Source organism: Bufo bufo, chromosome 1, assembly GCF_905171765.1.
Source record: "Bufo bufo chromosome 1, aBufBuf1.1, whole genome shotgun sequence".
NCBI classification, from domain to species: domain Eukaryota; kingdom Metazoa; phylum Chordata; class Amphibia; order Anura; family Bufonidae; genus Bufo; species Bufo bufo.
Window position 1 is genome coordinate 134,312,557 of NC_053389.1, and position 19,367 is coordinate 134,331,923.

The window sequence follows — 19,367 nt, forward strand, 5'->3', positions numbered from 1 at the left end:
CCCCGAGCCACTTAGTTATCACTTTTGCCTTATGGCACGGTGCTCCATCGTGCTGGAAAATGCATTGTTCTTCACCAAACTGTTGTTGGATTGTTGGAAGAAGTTGCTGTTGGAGGGTGTTTTGGTACCATTCTTTATTCATGTCTGCAGAAGATCAATCTGTCCTTGATGTTTTTTTTGGAGAGAAGTGGCTTCTTTGCTGGCCTTCTTCCAAAAGTCTTCGCCTCACTGTGCGTGCAGATGCGCTCACACCTGCCTGCTGCCATTCCTGAGCAAGCTCTGCACTGGTTGCACTCCGATCCTGCAGCTGAATCCTCTTTAGGAGACAATCCTGGCGCTTGCTGGACTTTCTTGGACGCCCTGAAGCCTTCTTAACAAGAATTGAACCTTTTTCCTTGAAGTTCTTGATGATCCTATAAATTGTTGATTGAGGTGCAATCTTAGTAGCCACAACATCCTTGCCTGTGAAGCCGTTTTTATGCAACACAATAATGGCTGCACGCGTTTCTTTGCAGGTCACCATGGTTAACAATGGAAGAACAATGATTTCAAGCATCACCCTCCTTTTAACATGTCAAGTCTGCCATTTTAACCCAATCAGCCTGACATAATGATCTCCAGCCTTGTGCTCGTCAACATTGTCACCTGAGTTAACAAGACGATTACTGAAATGATCTCAGCAGGTCCTTTAATGACAGCAATGAAATGCAGTGGAAAGGTTTTTTTGGGATTAAGTTAATTTTCATGGCAAAGAAGGACTATGCAATTCATCTGATCACTCTACATAACATTCTGGAGTATATGCAAATTGCTATTATAAAAACTTAAGCAGCAACTTTTCCAATTTCCAATATTTATGTAATTCTCAAAACTTTTGGCCACGACTGTACACCTACTATCATAATGAGGATTAACTGGCAGATAACATATTCCCCTCACAGCAGGGGTAAACTAACAATAGGTTAACTATCTACTGTATATAGGAGGTCTTATCATTTGTGTTGACTGCTACAGAAGGACGTTATTTTGCATTCAATGTTATCACACTGCCGAAATGACAAAGGAAAGACTTCAGAGCTGAAAACGGCAAGAAAAAAAAAAGGTTTTCTATGAATATCTCACTTCCTTTTGGCATTCGCTTCCCCACCTATCCCTTGGTTGAACTTGATGGACATTTGCCTTTTTTCAACCGTATTAACTATGTAAAATTTTGAATAAAAAAAATACCCCTTCCTGATGGAAGTAAATTGATAAACAGCCTATTACGCAGCCGCTGGCCGCACGGCGCATGTGCATAACAATATCGTCTCCTCTTATCGCGGTGGATTTGTTGGGCTGCAGATGAATTATTCACACATTGTATTCTTATTATTTGTTATGGCGGTAGGGCTTTGTGGATCCATTTAATTATTGATTAGAGAAGGCATCCACCTGTCACCCGAGTAATATCCTATCTCTGAAATGGCCGGTGGGTGTCTGTGCTGTATTATTTTGGATAGCCCCTGGGTGTGTTAACATTTAGCAACACCTGTTACACGGACAATGAAAGCAACAAAATGGCTGTTGGATGCCAACACCTGCTGTATGTGTCCCTGACAATGGACATTTTACATGTAGTGCCTCTGTACCCTGACAACAAGGACTGCTTATGTCATGTCACAGCAGCCAATGGGTGTCACGGGAATAATTTAAAGTGATCGTCCACACTTACTGTATGTCAATACAGCTGCATTATACTATAATGAAAAGTTCTGCACCTATCTTATATAATCAGCATTTCAATTCCTCACCATTTTTAAGATATCTGTATGCTGTCAGTGAATGGGAACACGGGGGAAATTTATCAAAACTGATGTAATATAGACCTGGCTTAGTTGCCCATAGCAACCAATAAGATTCCACCTTTCATTTTTCACAGCTCCTTTGGAAAATGAAAGGTGGAATCTGATTGGTTGCTATGGGCAACTAAGCCAGTTCTACTTTACACCAATTTGATAAGTCTCCCCGATTCTTTTTATATCCAGAAGATGAAAACCAATATTGACACAGCTCTTCAGTACAGGCCCCACCATCAGAATGATCTATGCCCAATATTGGCATATCTTGTAGCCGTTATTAGATTTTGGTTGGCACCTGAGGGTGAAATGAAAGGGAATACAGTGGTCCCTTGAGTTACAATGGTCCCAGGATACAGTATTTTCAACATACAATGGTCTTTCCTGGGCCATTAAAACTTTATAATATTATAAACCAGACCCAACATGCAATGCATCAGACACCATTGACCTGTGGTCCATGTGACTGACTAGTGGATTGAACCAATCAATATGGCCACCTGCATTGCGTGTCTAGTAGCGCCTCTCTACAGTACAGTGCGGTACTACATGTCCTGCACAGCCCTCTGTCTGTGCGAGGATGAACTACACCTTTGGACATCAGCTAAGGGGGACTCCATTTTATCTTTCTGGTGCAGGCCCTGAAGAAGATCATGTCCTCTACACAGAAAGTGATTTACAGTTTCCATCAGCTCTTTCTGACTGTTATATATAAGAACTTACCTTATCTGTAGTAGTCATCTGCTAAATTTCCTTTAACCTTGATTGTATCTTATTTTAGGATAACATTTTGGGGCTTTGGAACCAATTATCAGTTTTTCCCATACGGTAGTTATGGTCTCAAGTTACAATGGATTCAACTTACAATGGTCATCCTGGAACCATCTAATATTGTATCTTGAGTGACCACTGTAATATGCCTATTATGACCTACCATATGCTTAGTGGACCCATGAGTGAGAGGACAGAGACCACAAATTAGGGCTTCTGCATTTATATTTATAGAAAGTGAAGGGCATGATACTGGGAACCGCCTTTGAGATCCCCTTTATTTTAACAGCTTTTTTTACCGCTTCAATACCACTGAATACATCATCTATGAGAATACTACCAAACAGCAGGATAGCTTTAATAGAGGCAGAGTATGCAAGTGATATAAGGCCAGAGGTGGAAAGGGGCCTCACACTGAATTTCTTTCTCTGCTAACCATTAACAGTATCATAGGGGCCACCAGCAGCTGCCACTAGGTGGAGCTCATTGCATGTGGACTTATAACATTCCTGTTGAGTTCAGTTATAGCTCTCTACATCCATGTGCAGTTAGCTCCCCCTGCTGGTGGCTGCATGCAACCAGAATTCTTTCATCTATCAAAGCAGAAAAAGACACAGATGTATTATAAAATAAACAGCAAAGAGTTTGGACCGAATAATGTCATGGGGGGCATTTTAATAAAGATGTAGTACATTTGAAAGTGGGACGTGGGTCTCCTAATTTACCAAAGGTCCCTATAATTTTTACATACAGCTCTGCTACCAAATTCTTAACAGCCTGAGTGATGGCCAAACCTTGTCTATAATTTACAATAAAATGTTATTTTCCATAGGTACCAAGTCATTCAACATGATGGCCCCAACCGGAGACAACTCTGAGCTGCTGGCCGAAATTAAAGCTGGAAAATGTCTGAAACCAACTCCACAGAGCAAAGGTTTAACCACCATCTTCTCAGGCAGCGGACAGCAAGGATCAAATGTGCGGGTGATATTAATTTCATTTTTATTTTAAGTTGGCAAACTCCAGATCAGCATTCACAAGGGAAACAGTCAGCAAGTTTGTTGTCAGACACACCTCTAACAGCTGGGCTCCAATAATATAGGGAGGGGAGCAGCGCCAGTCAGACGACTGTTCAATACCTAGTGTAAAGACTATACTTCCCAGAATACAAATTGACAACATTCTGGGAAGTTACTAATCAAGCAATAAATACTGGGAGATTTCAGTGCTGAGGCCTTCAAAATTGTGAATGCAGCTCTGTAAAATGTAGACTGTGTACAGGGATGTGATATCAAGTGGCTAAACCTTTTACATAGATTATATGAAAACTTAGTCCCTTAGATGTATACCAACATGTTTCTTTCTATGATCAAGAGAAGGTTGTCAGCTTACTACCCTGTCAATGCTGACACAGCACCTCTATACAGAGAAGGTCCCTATATGTTAAGAAATATCTAAGACCATGATTTGAGTACTGCCAGGCAGCTGTTTCGGGGGGCTTGCCCCTCGTCAGTATGCAGTAGGATTCTAGCTGGCCCAGTGTGATGCCTTGGAAGCAGTCTTTGCACAAAGTGCTGATCTTTTTTTCTCAGGACTCCATGCTCAGTACGGCGTTTTGTGGACACTGATCCATATCTAGATGTTTTTTCCCCATTTTACATGATTTATGTCTACATGATTATTTATATATGCTGCAATAAAGAATATAATACTTTTTATATATAAGGTCCCGAGTCCTGCTTACTTCCCTGTTGTAGGGTTTTTGTAAATAGGTTGTTGTTCAGTTAGAGCGGGCTGGGTAAGGGCTTGTTCACATTGCGGATCCGCAAATTACGGATGCCGCCCGTGTGCCTTCCGCAATTGGCGTAACGGAACAGATGACCCTTTATAGAAATGCCTATTTTTGTCCGCAAAACGGACAATATAATAGGACATGACTTATAATTTTTGCGGGGCCACGGAACAGAGCAACGGATGCAGACAGCACATGGAGTACTGTCCGCATCTTTTGCGGCCCCATTGAAGCGAATGGGTCCGCAAAAAATGCAGCTCGGATGCGGAACCAAACCACGGTCGTGTGAATGAGCCCTAATATTGTTTTTTTTTAGGTTTATTTGTTTTGGATTTTGCTTAGTTACCCGTAGACAGCCCTTGCTTTGTTATTTTCAGTGCTGAAGAATGGAAGATCTTGGTTTGCAGGGTTATCCGCCACCATGGTGTGACTGTTTTATCCTGACATCTTACTTCTCTATATGTTATCAAATAACATATTAAAAGCAAATTAGCCATTGAGGTGAATTTCCATACACCTGTGCCTTCAGATAACCACGACCACAGTCATTATATTATTGCCTAGGTAGGGACTAGGAAGTGGTTTGTTTTCTCCTGATAAGTGCTATCCATATTGGATACAGATTAGACTTGGCATGGGTTCAGAGGGTTGAGATGTATTTGTCTGAAGCCACTTGTACTCTGGACAAATAAGACACTAGAGAAACAAATGTCCGTAAAGGGTAATTCTGCTTAAATCCATGCAATGAAGTTTCTAGATATCTCCATCTCATTTATATGTTTTATTTGCTTGACCTGGATGCATGGGTTACTATTTCCAGGCATATAGGAGTATCTCAGTGTTAGGCTTAGTTCACACGAACGTTTTTTTGGCGGGTATACGGGACCTTTTTTTAGTGGTCCGTATACGGTCCGTATACGGTACCATTCATTTCAATGGTTCCGCAAAAAAAACGGAATGTGTTCCGTATGCATTCCGTTTCCGTATTTCTGTTTTTCCGTTCCGTTGAAAGATAGAACATGTCCTATATTTGGCCGCAAATCACGTTCCGTGGCTCCATTAAAGTCAATGGGTCCGCAAAAAAAAAGGAACACATACGGAAATGCATCCGTATGTCTTCCGTATCCGTTCCGTTTTTTCTGAACCATCTATTGAAAATGTTATGCCCAGCCCAATTTTTTCTATGTAATTACTGTATACTGTACATGGCATATGAAAAAACGGAACGGAAAAACGGAAAGGAAACAGAAACACAACGGAACTCAAAAACGGAACAACGGATCCGTGAAAAACGAACCGCAAAAAACTATAAAAGCCATACGTTCGTGTGAACTAGGCCTTAGTTCTTCTTAGACATATATGTATATTCTGAAAGAATAAATAGACATAATATAGATGGATGGATAGATAGATAGATAGATAGATAGATAGATAGATAGATAGATGGATATGTAGAAGATGGATAGATAGATACAGGGGCGTAGCTATAGGGGGTGCAGACGTAGCAGTCGCTACCGGGCCCAGGAGCCTGAGGGGGCCCAAAGACCCTTGGGCCACATAAGAAGACACTGGTATTATGGAAAGTGCATGCTGGTCAAGTTACACCTCTGGCTGGAGAGAAAGGCGGTTAGGTCAAGAATTTGGCATGGGGGGAGTGCTGTTTCAATTTTTTGCCTAAGGCAGCACAAAGGCTATGTGCTTCCCTGCCCCTGGCCACAAAGCACTGAGGGAAGGGGGCCCAAGCTGAACTCTCGCACCAGGGCCCATGAGCCTTTGACTATGCCCCTGGATAGATAGATGGATAGATAGATATGAGATAGATGGATAGATAGATAATAGACAGATAGACAGATAGATAGATAGATAGATAGATAGATAGATAGATAGATAGATAGATAGATAGATAGATAAAAGAGGTGTCAATGCAAAATCTGTAACAGCCCTCAATGACACAAAACTTTTTACTGGTCTACTCACATTAGGTTGTCAACTTGTGGGACCTGGGACTACAACTTCTGAACCCTTGTTAGTTCATAGGCAGACAGACAGATGGATAGATCATTTCTCTTGCCCATTTAGAAGACACCTCTCTGTTCATTGTTATATTTATTGCTTTTCTCTTTCTGTTCAGTCAGAGGTTCCTTCTCCATCTACTCCTCCTCCAGCTTCTCCTGCTACATCACCAGTGAACACAATGATTCTCCCCAAAAAGGGACCAGTGAAGTCTTCTGAGCCTCTGATGAATGGAAATTCTACTCCTCCAGCCATGGCACAGAGCAACCAGCTGGATATTGAGTCTTTGATCCCTACACATGATGAACAGGGAAGACCTATCCCAGAATGGAAGCGACAGGTCATGGTGCGAAAACTTCAGCTGAAAATACAGGAGGAGGAAGATAGAAAGCGCACGGTAAGATGATGCTCCTCGTACACTTTGGATTGTGTTGACTGTGAGTTTCCGTTTTGCTTGTTGTGGCTTTTTTATTTTGACCCATCTCTGTGTGAATTTGCCTCTTTTTCTGTATTTCTTTTATTTCCTGCTATTACTCCAGCGGACATGCTTCCTTACTATATCAGTTTACCCTTGGTTTAGCAGATTTTTTCAATTTGATGAGATATGAAGGAGATTTACTATGCTTAAACGGGTTTTCCAGTTTTTGTAAATTAAACTTTATCACTATATAATGTAAAGACCTGCAATTTTCTGATATATTCTGTGCATCAATGTCTTGCCATTTTCAAGATCTCTGCTTGCTCTGAGTAAATTGGAACATTCTTTCTTGCATTTCTGGACAGAGCTTGTTACAGTTGTATCCAGTCTAGACAATCCTCAGTGAGCTAAACAGTCTAGAATTGAGATTAAAGGGTTTTCCAGGATTTGGTCCATTTTTAATTAGGCTCCTAGTATGTGCTACGTAATGAAAAAAATCATACCCGCCTAGCCCCCCGTCGCTCTGTCCAGCGCCCTGGCTTCCTTTGGTGATCTTCCAGTCCATGGCTTGTTTAGTCCCAGCTAGGTCCCAGTACAGACAGGGTCACATTCAAAGTTGCAGCCAGTGACTGCCCTCAACTGTTGCGTGTCCCCAGGAGCACGTCACTGCTGGGTCCCGTGCCGCTTGGGGACACATCACAGCCAAGAAATTGGCTGCAGCAGTACAGAACGGAGCCGGGGCGTCAGACTGCAGAGACGGGAAGCAGGTGAGTATCATTCTTTCATCAGGTAACACATGATAGGGGGCTTATCTAAAAAGAACCAAATCCTGTAAAACCCCTTTAAGGCTGTTTCTTCAAAAAGTGCCTGCAATGCAGCAGCTGCCACCCCATCCACCCATGGCAGCCAGTTGCCTCATGACACCACCGTTAGCTTACAAATTCGTGCAGTTGGTGTGCGCTGCATGTCAGATCACAGCCATCTCATGGAAACCCAGTAGATTTTATTTGCACTGATACATTGTAGGCTAGGGATCAACAACCTTTTGGCGCGCCCGCTGCTGTGAAGCTACAACTCCCAGAATGCACACTTTCTTTGTTGTTATTGTAACTCCCATAGAAATAAAAGGAGGTTTCTGGGAGTTTTAGTTTCGGAACAGCTGGTGTGCCGGAGGTTGCTGATCCCCCTTGTAGGAAGCTATCAGCAGAGGAGAGAAAGATTTTGGATGCTGCTGTATTTAGGCTACTTTCACACTTGCGGCAGAGTGATCCAGCAAGCAGTTCCGTCGTCAAAACGTATGCCAAATGATGGCATTTGTAAGACTGATCAGGATCCTGATCAGTCTTAAAAATGCCTGATCAGTCAGAAAAATGCATTGAAATGCCGGATCCGTCTTTCCAGTGTCATCCGGCAAAACGGATCCGGCATTTATTTTTTTCACTTTAATTCGGTCTACGCATGCAGCACTAATACATTCCTACAGAAAAAAATGCCAAGTCTTCAGTTTTTTTGGCCAGAGATAAAACCATCGCATGCTGCGGTATTATCTCTGTCCTTATCAGTTAAAAAGACTGAATTAAAGACATCCTGATGCCTCCTAAACAGATTGCTCTCCATTCAGAATGCATGGGGATAAAACTGATCAGTTCTTTTCCGGTATTCAGCCCCTAGGACGGAACTCAGTGCCGGAAAAGAAAAACGCAAGTGTGAAAGTACCCTTATTAGGGCTCTTTCACACTTGCGTTGTCCGGATCCGTCGTGCACTCCATTTGCCGGAGGTGCCCGCCGGATCCGGAAAAACGCAAGTGAACTGAAAGCATTTGAAGACGGATCCGTCTTCAAAATGCGTTCAGTGTTACTATGGCACCCAGGACGCTATTAAAGTCCTGGTTGCCATAGTAGTAGTGGGGAGCGGGGGAGCAGTATACTTACCGTCCGTGCGGCTCCCGGGGCGCTCCAGAAGGACGTCAGAGCGCCCCATGCGCATGGATGACGTGATCCAGGCGACACGTCATCCATGAGCGTGGGGCGCCCTGACGTCACTCTGAAGCGCCCGGGAAGCCGCACGGACGGTAAGTATGCTGCTCCCCCGCTCCCCACTACACTTTACCATGGCTGCCAGGTCTTTAGCGTCCTTGCAGCCATGGTAACCATTCAGAAAAAGCTAAACGTCGGATCCGGCAATGCGCCGAAACGACGTTTAGCTTAAGGCCGGATCCGGATTAATGCCTTTCAATGGGCATTAATTCCGGATCCGGCCTTGCGGCAAGTGTTCCGGATTTTTGGCCGGAGCAAAAAGCGCAGCATGCTGCGGTATTTTCTCCGGCCAAAAAACGTTCCGGTCCGGAACTGAAGACATCCTGATGCATCCTGAACGGATTTCTCTCCATTCAGAATGCATGGGGATAATCCTGATCAGGATTCTTCCGGCATAGAGCCCCGACGACTGAACTGAAGACATCCTGATGCATCCTGAACGGATTTCTCTCCTTTCAGAATGCATTAGGATAAAACTGATCAGGATTCTTCCGGCATAGAGCCCCGATGACGGAACTCTATGCCGGCCGGAACAAAAGAACGCAAGTGTGAAAGAGCCCTTAGTTCGCAGAGGATTGTCCAGACTGGATACAAATTGTAGCAAATGTTTAGCCTTGACAAGAATTAGTTCTGTATTCAGCCTCTGCATGTAAACAAGAAGAATTGTTGGTGCGGTGTTCTCATTCACTAACAGCAAGCAGAGATCTTAAAAACTGGGAGGAATAAAAAAACAAACAAATACCATACCAAGGAATTTCTGTTTACCTATTTATCCAGTATATTTAGTAAAGGGGTACTATTTAGTCTTTTTGATATTAAAGGGGTTCTCCACTTTGGACAACACCTACTTTTTAAAGGGGTTATCCGCTTTTTTTTTATATTGATGACCTATACTCAGAATAGGTCATCAATATCAGATCGGCGGGGGGCCAACTCCCAACACCCCTGCCAATCAGCCGTTTGACATTGTTTACCTGCTTGCTGTCAGAACCACAGCGGTGAGCAGGTATAATTACATCTCAGCCGTCCCATTCACTTCAATGGAACTGCTCTGTAGTATTCACTTGAAAAGCAAGGACCAGTCCTATTGAAGTAAATGGTTCGGCTTAGTTGTAATTACACTTCTCACCGCTGCAGTTGTGACGACGTGCAGGTAAACAGTGAAGAGAAGGCAGCGAGAGCTGCTTTCTCTGCAAAAAGCTGATGGTGTCGGGAGTCGCTCCTCGGCGATCTGATATTGATGACTAGAGATGAACGAATTATAAAAAAAATTGATTCGGCTGGTTTTGGAAAATTTGGTTCGCTTCGAATTTATTCGTGCCAAATCGTGTTAGAAAACAGCTATTTCCTGGCTGCACAGAGCCTTTATAGTCATGTAGAACACTGTGCCTTGCAGTAACACGCATTGGGAGTCTGCTGTGGTAGTGAAATAATACTGTGACTCCGTATGACATGCAGATGACAGGCGTCGCTCTTAGAATCACTGCACACTTCACTTATTTGGGCAGGTACGGCGCCAAACCTGACCAAATAACTCAAGTGTGAACTCAGCCTTACAGGTCGATGTTAGCGTCAAGAAGAAGCGCACTCCTTTTACACCATCGTCAGCTGATTCCACATAGATGTCTACAGAACCTGTTCTATTAAACGCTTATACAAGTGGATCCCCCGACAGAGTGGAGAGGGTGTCAGCAGTAAGTTTGTGTTGACGTCACTGATTAATTTTCCCTTCCTCTGATCCGTCAGAACAATAACCCCCAAAAAACGGATCCTGTCTGTTGAGCATCCGCCTATACTCAGTCATTATTTGGTCAGTAATCCATCAGTATTTCTAATGTAAAAAAAAAAACAGGAGTAGATCCAAAACAGAGATGACACATGAATGGAATTTTGCATGTCTTCTGTGTTTTGTACCCACTCCTGATTTTGGCAACCAAATCACAAGCCAATTCTGATGGGACCATACAGGCCTTACAGCTGCTACACAGACAGGATCCGTTGTGCGTCTCATTTTTCCTTCCTTCTGACAGATCAGGAGAAGGGTCAAATAAATGATGATGTCAGCCAGGCCGAAAGTCAAAATAGTGGCCCAGTTATGAAGAGGGGAGGGTGGGAACAGCATGAGAAGTCCATAGAGTGGCCCTATGACATAGTGTACATAGAGATTTTGGCAGCACTACTGGTCCCATGATAGGAAAGGCCATTAACGGTACCTTTAAGGTAGAGGTGGTGCTCGCAGATGGGGATCTTGGCTTATGGTTCCAACGTCTAGAAAATGCAAAAATCTGCAGCACTCGCCAGTATAGTAAATCCAGTGGTGATTTATTCACAGAACAGCATGGTGATGCGACGTTTCGATGAAGGTCGAAACGTCGCATCACCATGCTGTTCTGTGAATAAATCACCACTGGATTTACTATACTGGCGGGTGCAGCGGATTTTTGCATTTCCTATGACATCGTGGTGAGGTGGAAGCAGCATGAGGAGATCACAGAGTGGCCCAATGACAGAGTCTGGAGGTGGCGGCAGCATCAGGAGGAGGCCACAGTGTGGCAAAATTACAGTGTGGAGGTGGCGGCAGCATCTGGAGGCCACAGAGTGGCAAGGTGACGTAGTGTAGAGATGGCAGCAGCATGAGGAGACCACAGAGTGGCACAATGACAGTGTGGAGGTAGCAGCAGCATTAGGAGGCCACAGAGTGGCACAATGACAACGTGTGGAGGTGGCAGCAGCATGAGGAGACCACAGAGTGGCAAGGTGACATAGTGTGGAGGTAGCAGAAGCATCAGGAGACCACAGAGTGGCAAGGTGACATAGTGTGGAGGTGGCAGCAACATGAGGAGACCACAAAGTGGCAAGGTGACATAGTGTGGAGGTGGCAGAAGCATCAGGAGTCCACAGTGTGGCAAGGTGACATAGTGTGGAGGTGAATGTGTAAAAGTAGCACTACTGTGTCAGGTCCCCCGAATGGGTGCTCTCAGCCAACAGATTCACCCAATCTATGGGGCTGGGCAATCAAGGAAAGGCTGGGCACACGCTGATATCTGGTGGAGTAGGTGGTACTTTATTATAAAGGTATTGGAATAAAATCAATAACAGTAAATAGTGAACTCAATAAATTAACAATAATAAATCACAATAGTAAATAATTATAAATAAATAATATACAGTCTGGCCAGACTTAAAATGTAGCAGTCCACTCCAATAGAACTCAATAGAGATAGAGGAATTATTGAGGGGATCTGTCCAAAAACTGATCTCACTGCAGCATATCCCTCGATATAGTAATCGCAATATAGGTAATGTTTGCATAAAGTCTATGCGTTTACACAATCAATGTTCAAGTACCCATTAGCATAGTCTTAGAACCGTAATTGTTCGATTATAATATTCGGATCAACTTGAATAGAATTAAGAAATCGAAATGCAAAATCGAACACCACAACCAACAAATCGTTTATCCTCTATATGGTATGTTTTACTCACAAGCCAGGTACGATCATGGGCGGAATCTGGTGTGTAGGCCGCGGTGTCCCGCGTGGTAGCTGCACCAGGCCCCCGCTCCTGCTAACTTACGTGAGTGTCGAATATTTCACCAGAGGCACATGATATGTCGAAAATTTTGGTTTTTACTGTGATGTCAAAAATTCCAACGATTTCTCGGTTCGAGTATTCTTTGCCAGCGTATACCTTATGCGTGTGTTTTCCCAACTGGCGCCAGTGATTTCATACGTAGTTCCGGTTCATGGGTTGTCACGAACTTGGGTATAATTGCGAACTTTGTAACGAATTTTGAAATAGTTGCTGTAGATTGTGATTGTCTTTATGTTGAAAAGGAGGATCCAAACCAAACGCATTTCGGGACTCTAAGTGGTCCCTTCCTCAGTGGTTCAACCTGGCCAAGTTGCTGGTGTGGCTGTGCAGGAACCACATTCACCCAGTGGGCCGTAAAGGACATGTATTGTCCCTGGCTTTAGAACATATGACTGCACCGCTGAACGGCAAATATATTTTTATTTTGCCACTAATTCACGACAAAAAGGGCTGTAATTTTCGCACTTCACCACACAACGGCTAATAAGCCCTTTTTTCCCACTAATACAAGCCAAAAAATGCTTTACAACATACACTTCCTGTCCAAAAATAAAGTCGCCACCAAAAAAAAAAGGTCACACATCGCCTTTAGCTTTGATTACGGCACGCATTCGATGTGGCATTGTTTCGATAAGCTTCTGCAGTGTCACAAGATTTATTTCCATCCAGTGTTGCATTAATTTTTCACCAAGATCTTGCATTGATGATGGCAGAGTCTGACTGCTGCGCAAAGCCTTCTCCAGCACATCCCAAAGATTCTCAATGGGGTTAAGGTCTGGACTCTGCGGTGGCCAATCCATGTGTGAAAATGATGTTTAATGCTCCCTGAACCACTCTTTCACAATTTGAGCCCGATGAATCCTGGCACTCTCATCTCGGAATATGCCCGTGCCATCAGGGAAGAAAAAATCCATTGATGGAATAACCTGGTCATTCAATATGTTCAGGTAGTCGCTGACCTCATTCTTGGAGCACATACTGTTGCTGAACCTAGACCTGACTAACTGCAGCAACCCCAGATCATAGCGCTGCCCCCACAGGCTTGTACAGTAGGCACTAGGCATGATGGGTGCATCACTTCATCTGCCTCTCTTCTTACCCTGATGCGCCCATCACTCTGGAACAGGGTAAATCTGGACTCATCAGACCACATGAGCTTCTTCCATTGCTCCAGAGTCCAATCTTTATGCTCCCTAGCAAATGAAAGACTTTTTTTCTGGTTTGCCTCGATGATTAGTGGTTTTCTTACGGCTACACAGCTGTTCAGTCCCGTTCCCTTCGCATTGTGTGTGTGGAAATGCTCTTACTTTCACTATTAAACATAGCCCTGAGTTCTACTGTTGTTTTTCTTCGATTTGATTTCACCAAACATTTAAGTGACATCCGATCACAATCATTCGTGGGTCCCCACTATCCTTCCAGTTTTTAATAATGTATTGGACAGTTCTTAACCCAATTTTAGTAGTTTCTGCAATCTCCTTAGATGTTTTCTTTGCTTGATGCATGCCAATGATTTGACCCTTTTCAAACAGACTAACATCTTTTCCACGACCACGAGATGTGTTTTTCGACATGGTTGTTTAAGAAATGAGAAGCAACTCATTGCACCAGTTGGGGTTAAATAACTTGTTGCCAGCTGAAAGATAATCGTCTATGCAGTAATTATACAATAGGAGGCTCATAACTATTTGCTTTGTTAAATGCAGGTGGCGACTTTTTTTTTGGACAGGCAGTGTATAACTGCACTGCTCAAGGGCATATAAGACGTAGAAATATTTCCTTGTAATAAACCCTGTTAATGGCTTTATCAAACAGCACTTGCACCCCAATAACAAGAACGGTTTGCTGGAATGACAGAGCTGTATAATGGCAATTTGGGTCCCCAGTCAGTGCGGCAAGGTGTAATAGGATTGTTCCTAATAACCAGGCTGTAACCTCCCCTACTGAACCCTGTTCAACAGAAATGCTTTGGAATGATTTCTCCCTATCCTTTCCGTACACCTTGAATAATCTTTCCCTGCACTTGCAAATCGTTTTTTTTAGCACAATGAAGGTTTTTCTAGCACTGTCCTTAGCGCCTGCTGACGTCTCTCCCTGCACTAAGTACACTGGAAAATTGCAGAATCTAAGATGCCTGAGGCTATTTATAGGGCTGTGACATCACAGGGCTAGCTGGCCTCTGATTCGCTGCATGCATGGCATTATGGGTGATCCCGCCTTCCCAGAGTTCCTTGCTCCATGTTCTCACACGTGCAGAAGCCATTTTAGGAAAAAATTTGATTCGTTACCACGAAGCGTGAGGAAATTCAGATTCGGTGCGAATCAAATTTTTCATGAAATTCTGATCGAATTCCACTTGGTCAACTTCGATTCGCTCATCTCTATTGATGACCTTTCCTGAGGATAGGTCATCAATATAAATAAAAGCGGACAACCCCTTTCAAAGTCCCCAAATACCTGTACATTAATGTGTTGTCTAATGTGTGTGGAGAGTTCCCAGCTGTCAGGGGAGAGAAGGAATGGGCAAAGTGAATATTTTTGCCCTCTCCTTTTTTTTCTCCGAGGAGCAGCTTAGGCAGTGTGTTAGGTCTCTTTAAAGAGACCAGCTGTGAATGGACACTTATAGGCAGTGCTCCATGGGAAAATAATATGCAAAGAGATATCTCCCAGTGAAAAAGAACAGTCTGGCTAGCATCACCTTGTGGAAGTTGCTCCCTATGAGTCAAAATCCAACTTTAAGCTGCCACCGGAGCGTCCTTTCTGCCTCCCACGCATCTCAATGGGAGGCAGCACTGAGGGACATGCGCTAAAATTCAGCTGTAAAAGCCTTTGTATGAATGGTCCCTAAGAGTTCAATTTCCCTGCAACGGTACCACAGGGGAATTACAGTGTCCATTGTTGTCATGCAGGGCAGGGCAGGTCCTCCAGGCTAAGAGACGCTCTTTGTAACCACTTTCTGCATTGGATAATAGATGAGAGCCTTTAAGAAGACATACAGTGCCTTGAACTTTTCCACATTTTTTCACGTTACACCCTCAAACTTAAATGTATTTTATTGAGATTTTATGTCATGGGCCAACACAAAGTAGAGAGTATGTGTGAAGGGAAAAGAAAATGATACATAGTTTTCAACATTTTTCATAAATAAAAATCTGAAAAGTGGGGCATGCATTTGTATTCAGCCTCCTGTACTCTGATATCCCTAAATAAAATCCAGTGTGACCGATTGCCTTCAAACGTCACCTAATTAGTAAACAGATTCCACCTGTGTGTAATTTCTTCTCAGTATAACTACAGCTGTTCTATGAAGGCCTCAGAGGTTTGGGATCAAACAGCATCATGAAAAACAAAGAACATACAAGACAGGTCAGGGATAAAAGTTGTGGAGAAGTGTAAAGCATGGTTAAGTTATAAAAAATAAAAATAAACTCTGAACATCTCATGAAGCACCATTCAATCTATCATCTAAAAATGGAAGGACATAACTGCAAACCTACCAAGACATGGCCATCTACCTAAACTGACAGCCCGGGTAAGGAGAAGCAGCCAAGAGGCCCATGGTCACTCTGGAGGAGCTGCAGATATCCACAGTTCAGGTGAGAGAATCTATCCTCAGGACAACTATTAGTCGTGAACTCCACAAAGATCTGGCCTTTATGGAAGAGTGGCAAGAAGAAAGCTATTTTTGAAAGCAAGCCATAAGAAGTCCCGTTTGCAGTTTGCCACAAGCCATGTATGGGACAGAGCAAACATGTGGAAGAAAGAGCTAAATGCAAAACGCTATGTGTGAAGAAAAACTAACACTGCACATCACCCTGAACACACCATCCCCATCGTGAAACATGGTAGCAGCATCATTCAATGGGGATGCTTTTCTTCAGTAGAAACATGGAAGTTGGTCAAAGTTAATAGGAAGATGGATGGAGCTAAATACAGTGAAATCCTGGAGGGAAACCTGGTAGAGGCTGCAAAAGACTTGAGACTGGGGCGGAGATTCACCTTCCAGGAGGACAACGACCCTAAACATACAGCCAGAGCTACAATGGAATAGTTTAGATCAAAGTGTCAGAATGGCTCGGTCACAATCCAGACCTAATTCCCATTGAGGATCCGTGGAACGACTTGAAAATTGCCTTTCACAGATGCTCTCCATCCAATCTGACTGAGCTTGAGCTATTTTGCAAAGAAGAATGGGCAAACATTTCATGATGTGCAAAGCTGGTAGAGACATACCCCAAAAGACTTGCAGTTGTAATTGCAGCGAGAGGTGGTTCTACAAAGTACTGAAAAACCATGTATAATTAATTTGTTCACTTCACACATACTTGCTACTTTGTGTTGGTCTAGCACATAAAATCCTAGTAAAATACATTACACATACCAAGTTTGTGGGTGAAAAAAACTTGAAAAAGTTCAAGAGGTATGAATACTTTTTCAAGGCATTGTATATAGACTTTGGGGGTCATTTATTAAGCAAAAATACACCTATATTAGGCGTATTTCTGGTGGAGATTCTGTGACTTTTTCCCCCTCATGCCAGGTCTCAAAAAGTAGGTGTGGCTTGGGTGGAGACGGGGCGGCAGGTCCATCTCATTTACCATTTTCTACGCCTGTTTTAGGGGTAGAAAAGAGTCTAAATCTAAGACAGCAAGGAGGCTATCTTACATTTAGAAGCGGCGGTGGATCCACCAAAGTTATGTAGAGGCCAGCACCTCTACATAACTCCAGTGGATCCACCGCCAGTGCATTGGTTTAATAAGACCGACGTCTAAAACGCCAGTCTTAATAAATGTGCCCATTTAAAGAGGACCTTTCACCGATTCTTACCCTATGAACTAAGTATACATACATGTGGAGCGGCGCCCGAGGATCTCACTGCACTTACTATTATCCCCGGGCGCCGCTCCGTTCTCCTGCTATGTCCTCCGGTATCTCCGTTCCCTAAGTTATGTTAGGCGGAGTCTGCCCTAGCGCTGGCCAATCGCAGCGCAGAGCTCACAGCCTGGGAGAAAATAACCTCCCAGGCTGTGAGCTCTGCGCTGCGATTGGCCAGCGCTAGGGCAGACCCCGCCTACCATAACTTAGGGACTGGTATCTCCGCCTACTATAACTTAGTGAGCGGAGATACCGGAGGGCATACCAGGAGAACGGAGCAGCGCCCGGGGATAATAGTAAGTGCAGAGAGATCCCCGGGCGCCGCTCTACATATCTGTATAGTTAGTTCATAGGGTAAGAATCGGTGAAAGGTCCTCTTTAACTATAAACCAGAATAAAGCAGCAGGTTATATATGCTTTACTGGGTCTATGTTCACACAACATTCACATTCATATGCCCTAGTAAACAATATGGACAGTTGTTGTCATCATAACACAACCCCCTTTTTGCAGATGCTTACTTACATCGTCCTGCCTAGCCCTGTCAATCAACATGACTAGGGTGTGGCCAGAGGAGGGATAACTGAGCCTCTAGGAGAAGGGGCAACACCCCCCATTGCTCCTAGAGGCTCATTTGCATAAAATAAAACTTTACAAAATCAGAAGCACATAGGAAGACCTTTAGCTTCATCTGACTTTAGCACGTGTCTAAAGTCAGCCAGTTTAATAACCTGATGACAGAAGCCCTTTAATACCTGCAGCACCACCACAGCTGAATGGCACTGTGTCTATTCAAATGAATAGGTTGTGTGGTTTAATGCAGGACACAGGAGGCCCACCAGACCAAGACACGCTCTTTGTAACCACTTATTGTTTTGGACAATAATGATGGTCATGAACAACCCTTTGTCCGCCGGTATTCTCAGAATTAGTGTATATTATGTACCGAGTGTGCCTTGTTATATTAGAGTTAAGATTTAACTTTTATTTCTATCATTAAAATAGATGAGACAATGGAGTAAAGTAAACTCCTGCGCTATTTAGGGAAGGGGGATAGGGTCTAGTTAGATGGACCTAGTGGCGTTCCTGTGTTGTAGGGGGCGTATTGTATGTACTGGGGAGGAGCCTAATCAGGTCACTAACTCTCCCTACGTACTTACCCTACTTGACCTAGTCTAGTCAGTGTAAATGCCTCAATGGCTGTAGTCGGGGCACTCGTCCTTAGAAGGACGACCCCCAGCCTCAGGAACCTCGGGCCTATATTGAAGATCCCTATGCTCTTACCTCCCTAGTAGAGATGTCCTGTGTCATCCTCCGACGCATTTCACCAGGTAGGAACTTGGCTCTTCAGGGAAAAAGGATGTCCAGGCGCCAGAAGCAGTGGCTGTGCACCTGTTTCGATCATGCGGCAGTGGCAATTGAATAGTGCTGTTACGTCTCTTTTAAGTGCGTCCCGCTCCACCCATATTCAAATTGACCAATCGGTCACTGTGAGCGCTGCGCACTGGTTACTCCCCCCCGTATAGTTACCTAGTTATTCTCAGAATTCCTTAATATAGTATTTGAAAATGGGTTTTCTAAACTGGACAAATCCTTTTTAGATGACCTTAGTAGACGTCAGCTATAAAGTAGGAGGTTATACGTGCTCCACCGGATCTCTGTTCTGCCTCACAGACACCTGGTGTTCATATGCCCCAGTAGACAATATGGACAGGGGTTGTCATCATGAGACAACCCCTTTATGGTATAGGCTCACCTTGTCCTTTCATCACTGCAAATACGTTGTTTTGTTTTATAACTAAGTTTGTCGAGTGACACCCTATGGAGGTGAATGCAAATCACACCCAAGTAGACAAATGGAGAATTTGCATGACATTACTCTGCTGAATCTCTACATTACACACAGCAGGTATCTATCCTTAGAACTGGGTGTTCTGGATATTCTGTAGAAGGATGTAAGATTATGAATTCCATTGATGTTTTACATGTCTATATACTTGTCCATTATAGAATATTCATACATAGCAGCGTT

The 19,367-nt window shown here is 43.6% G+C and overlaps 1 protein-coding gene across 2 annotated transcripts in view; it reads left to right on the forward strand.

The window, feature by feature from the left end:
* ESPN (espin) overlaps window positions 1-19,367 on the forward strand; it is a 257,573-nt gene that overhangs the window by 213,600 nt on the left and 24,606 nt on the right. For both annotated transcript variants that reach the window (XM_040429692.1, XM_040429684.1), the window contains 2 exons: window positions 3,439-3,584; window positions 6,530-6,808. In XM_040429692.1, coding sequence (XP_040285626.1) covers window positions 3,439-3,584; window positions 6,530-6,808 — 425 coding nt within the window. The remainder of the gene's footprint in view (window positions 1-3,438; window positions 3,585-6,529; window positions 6,809-19,367) is intronic.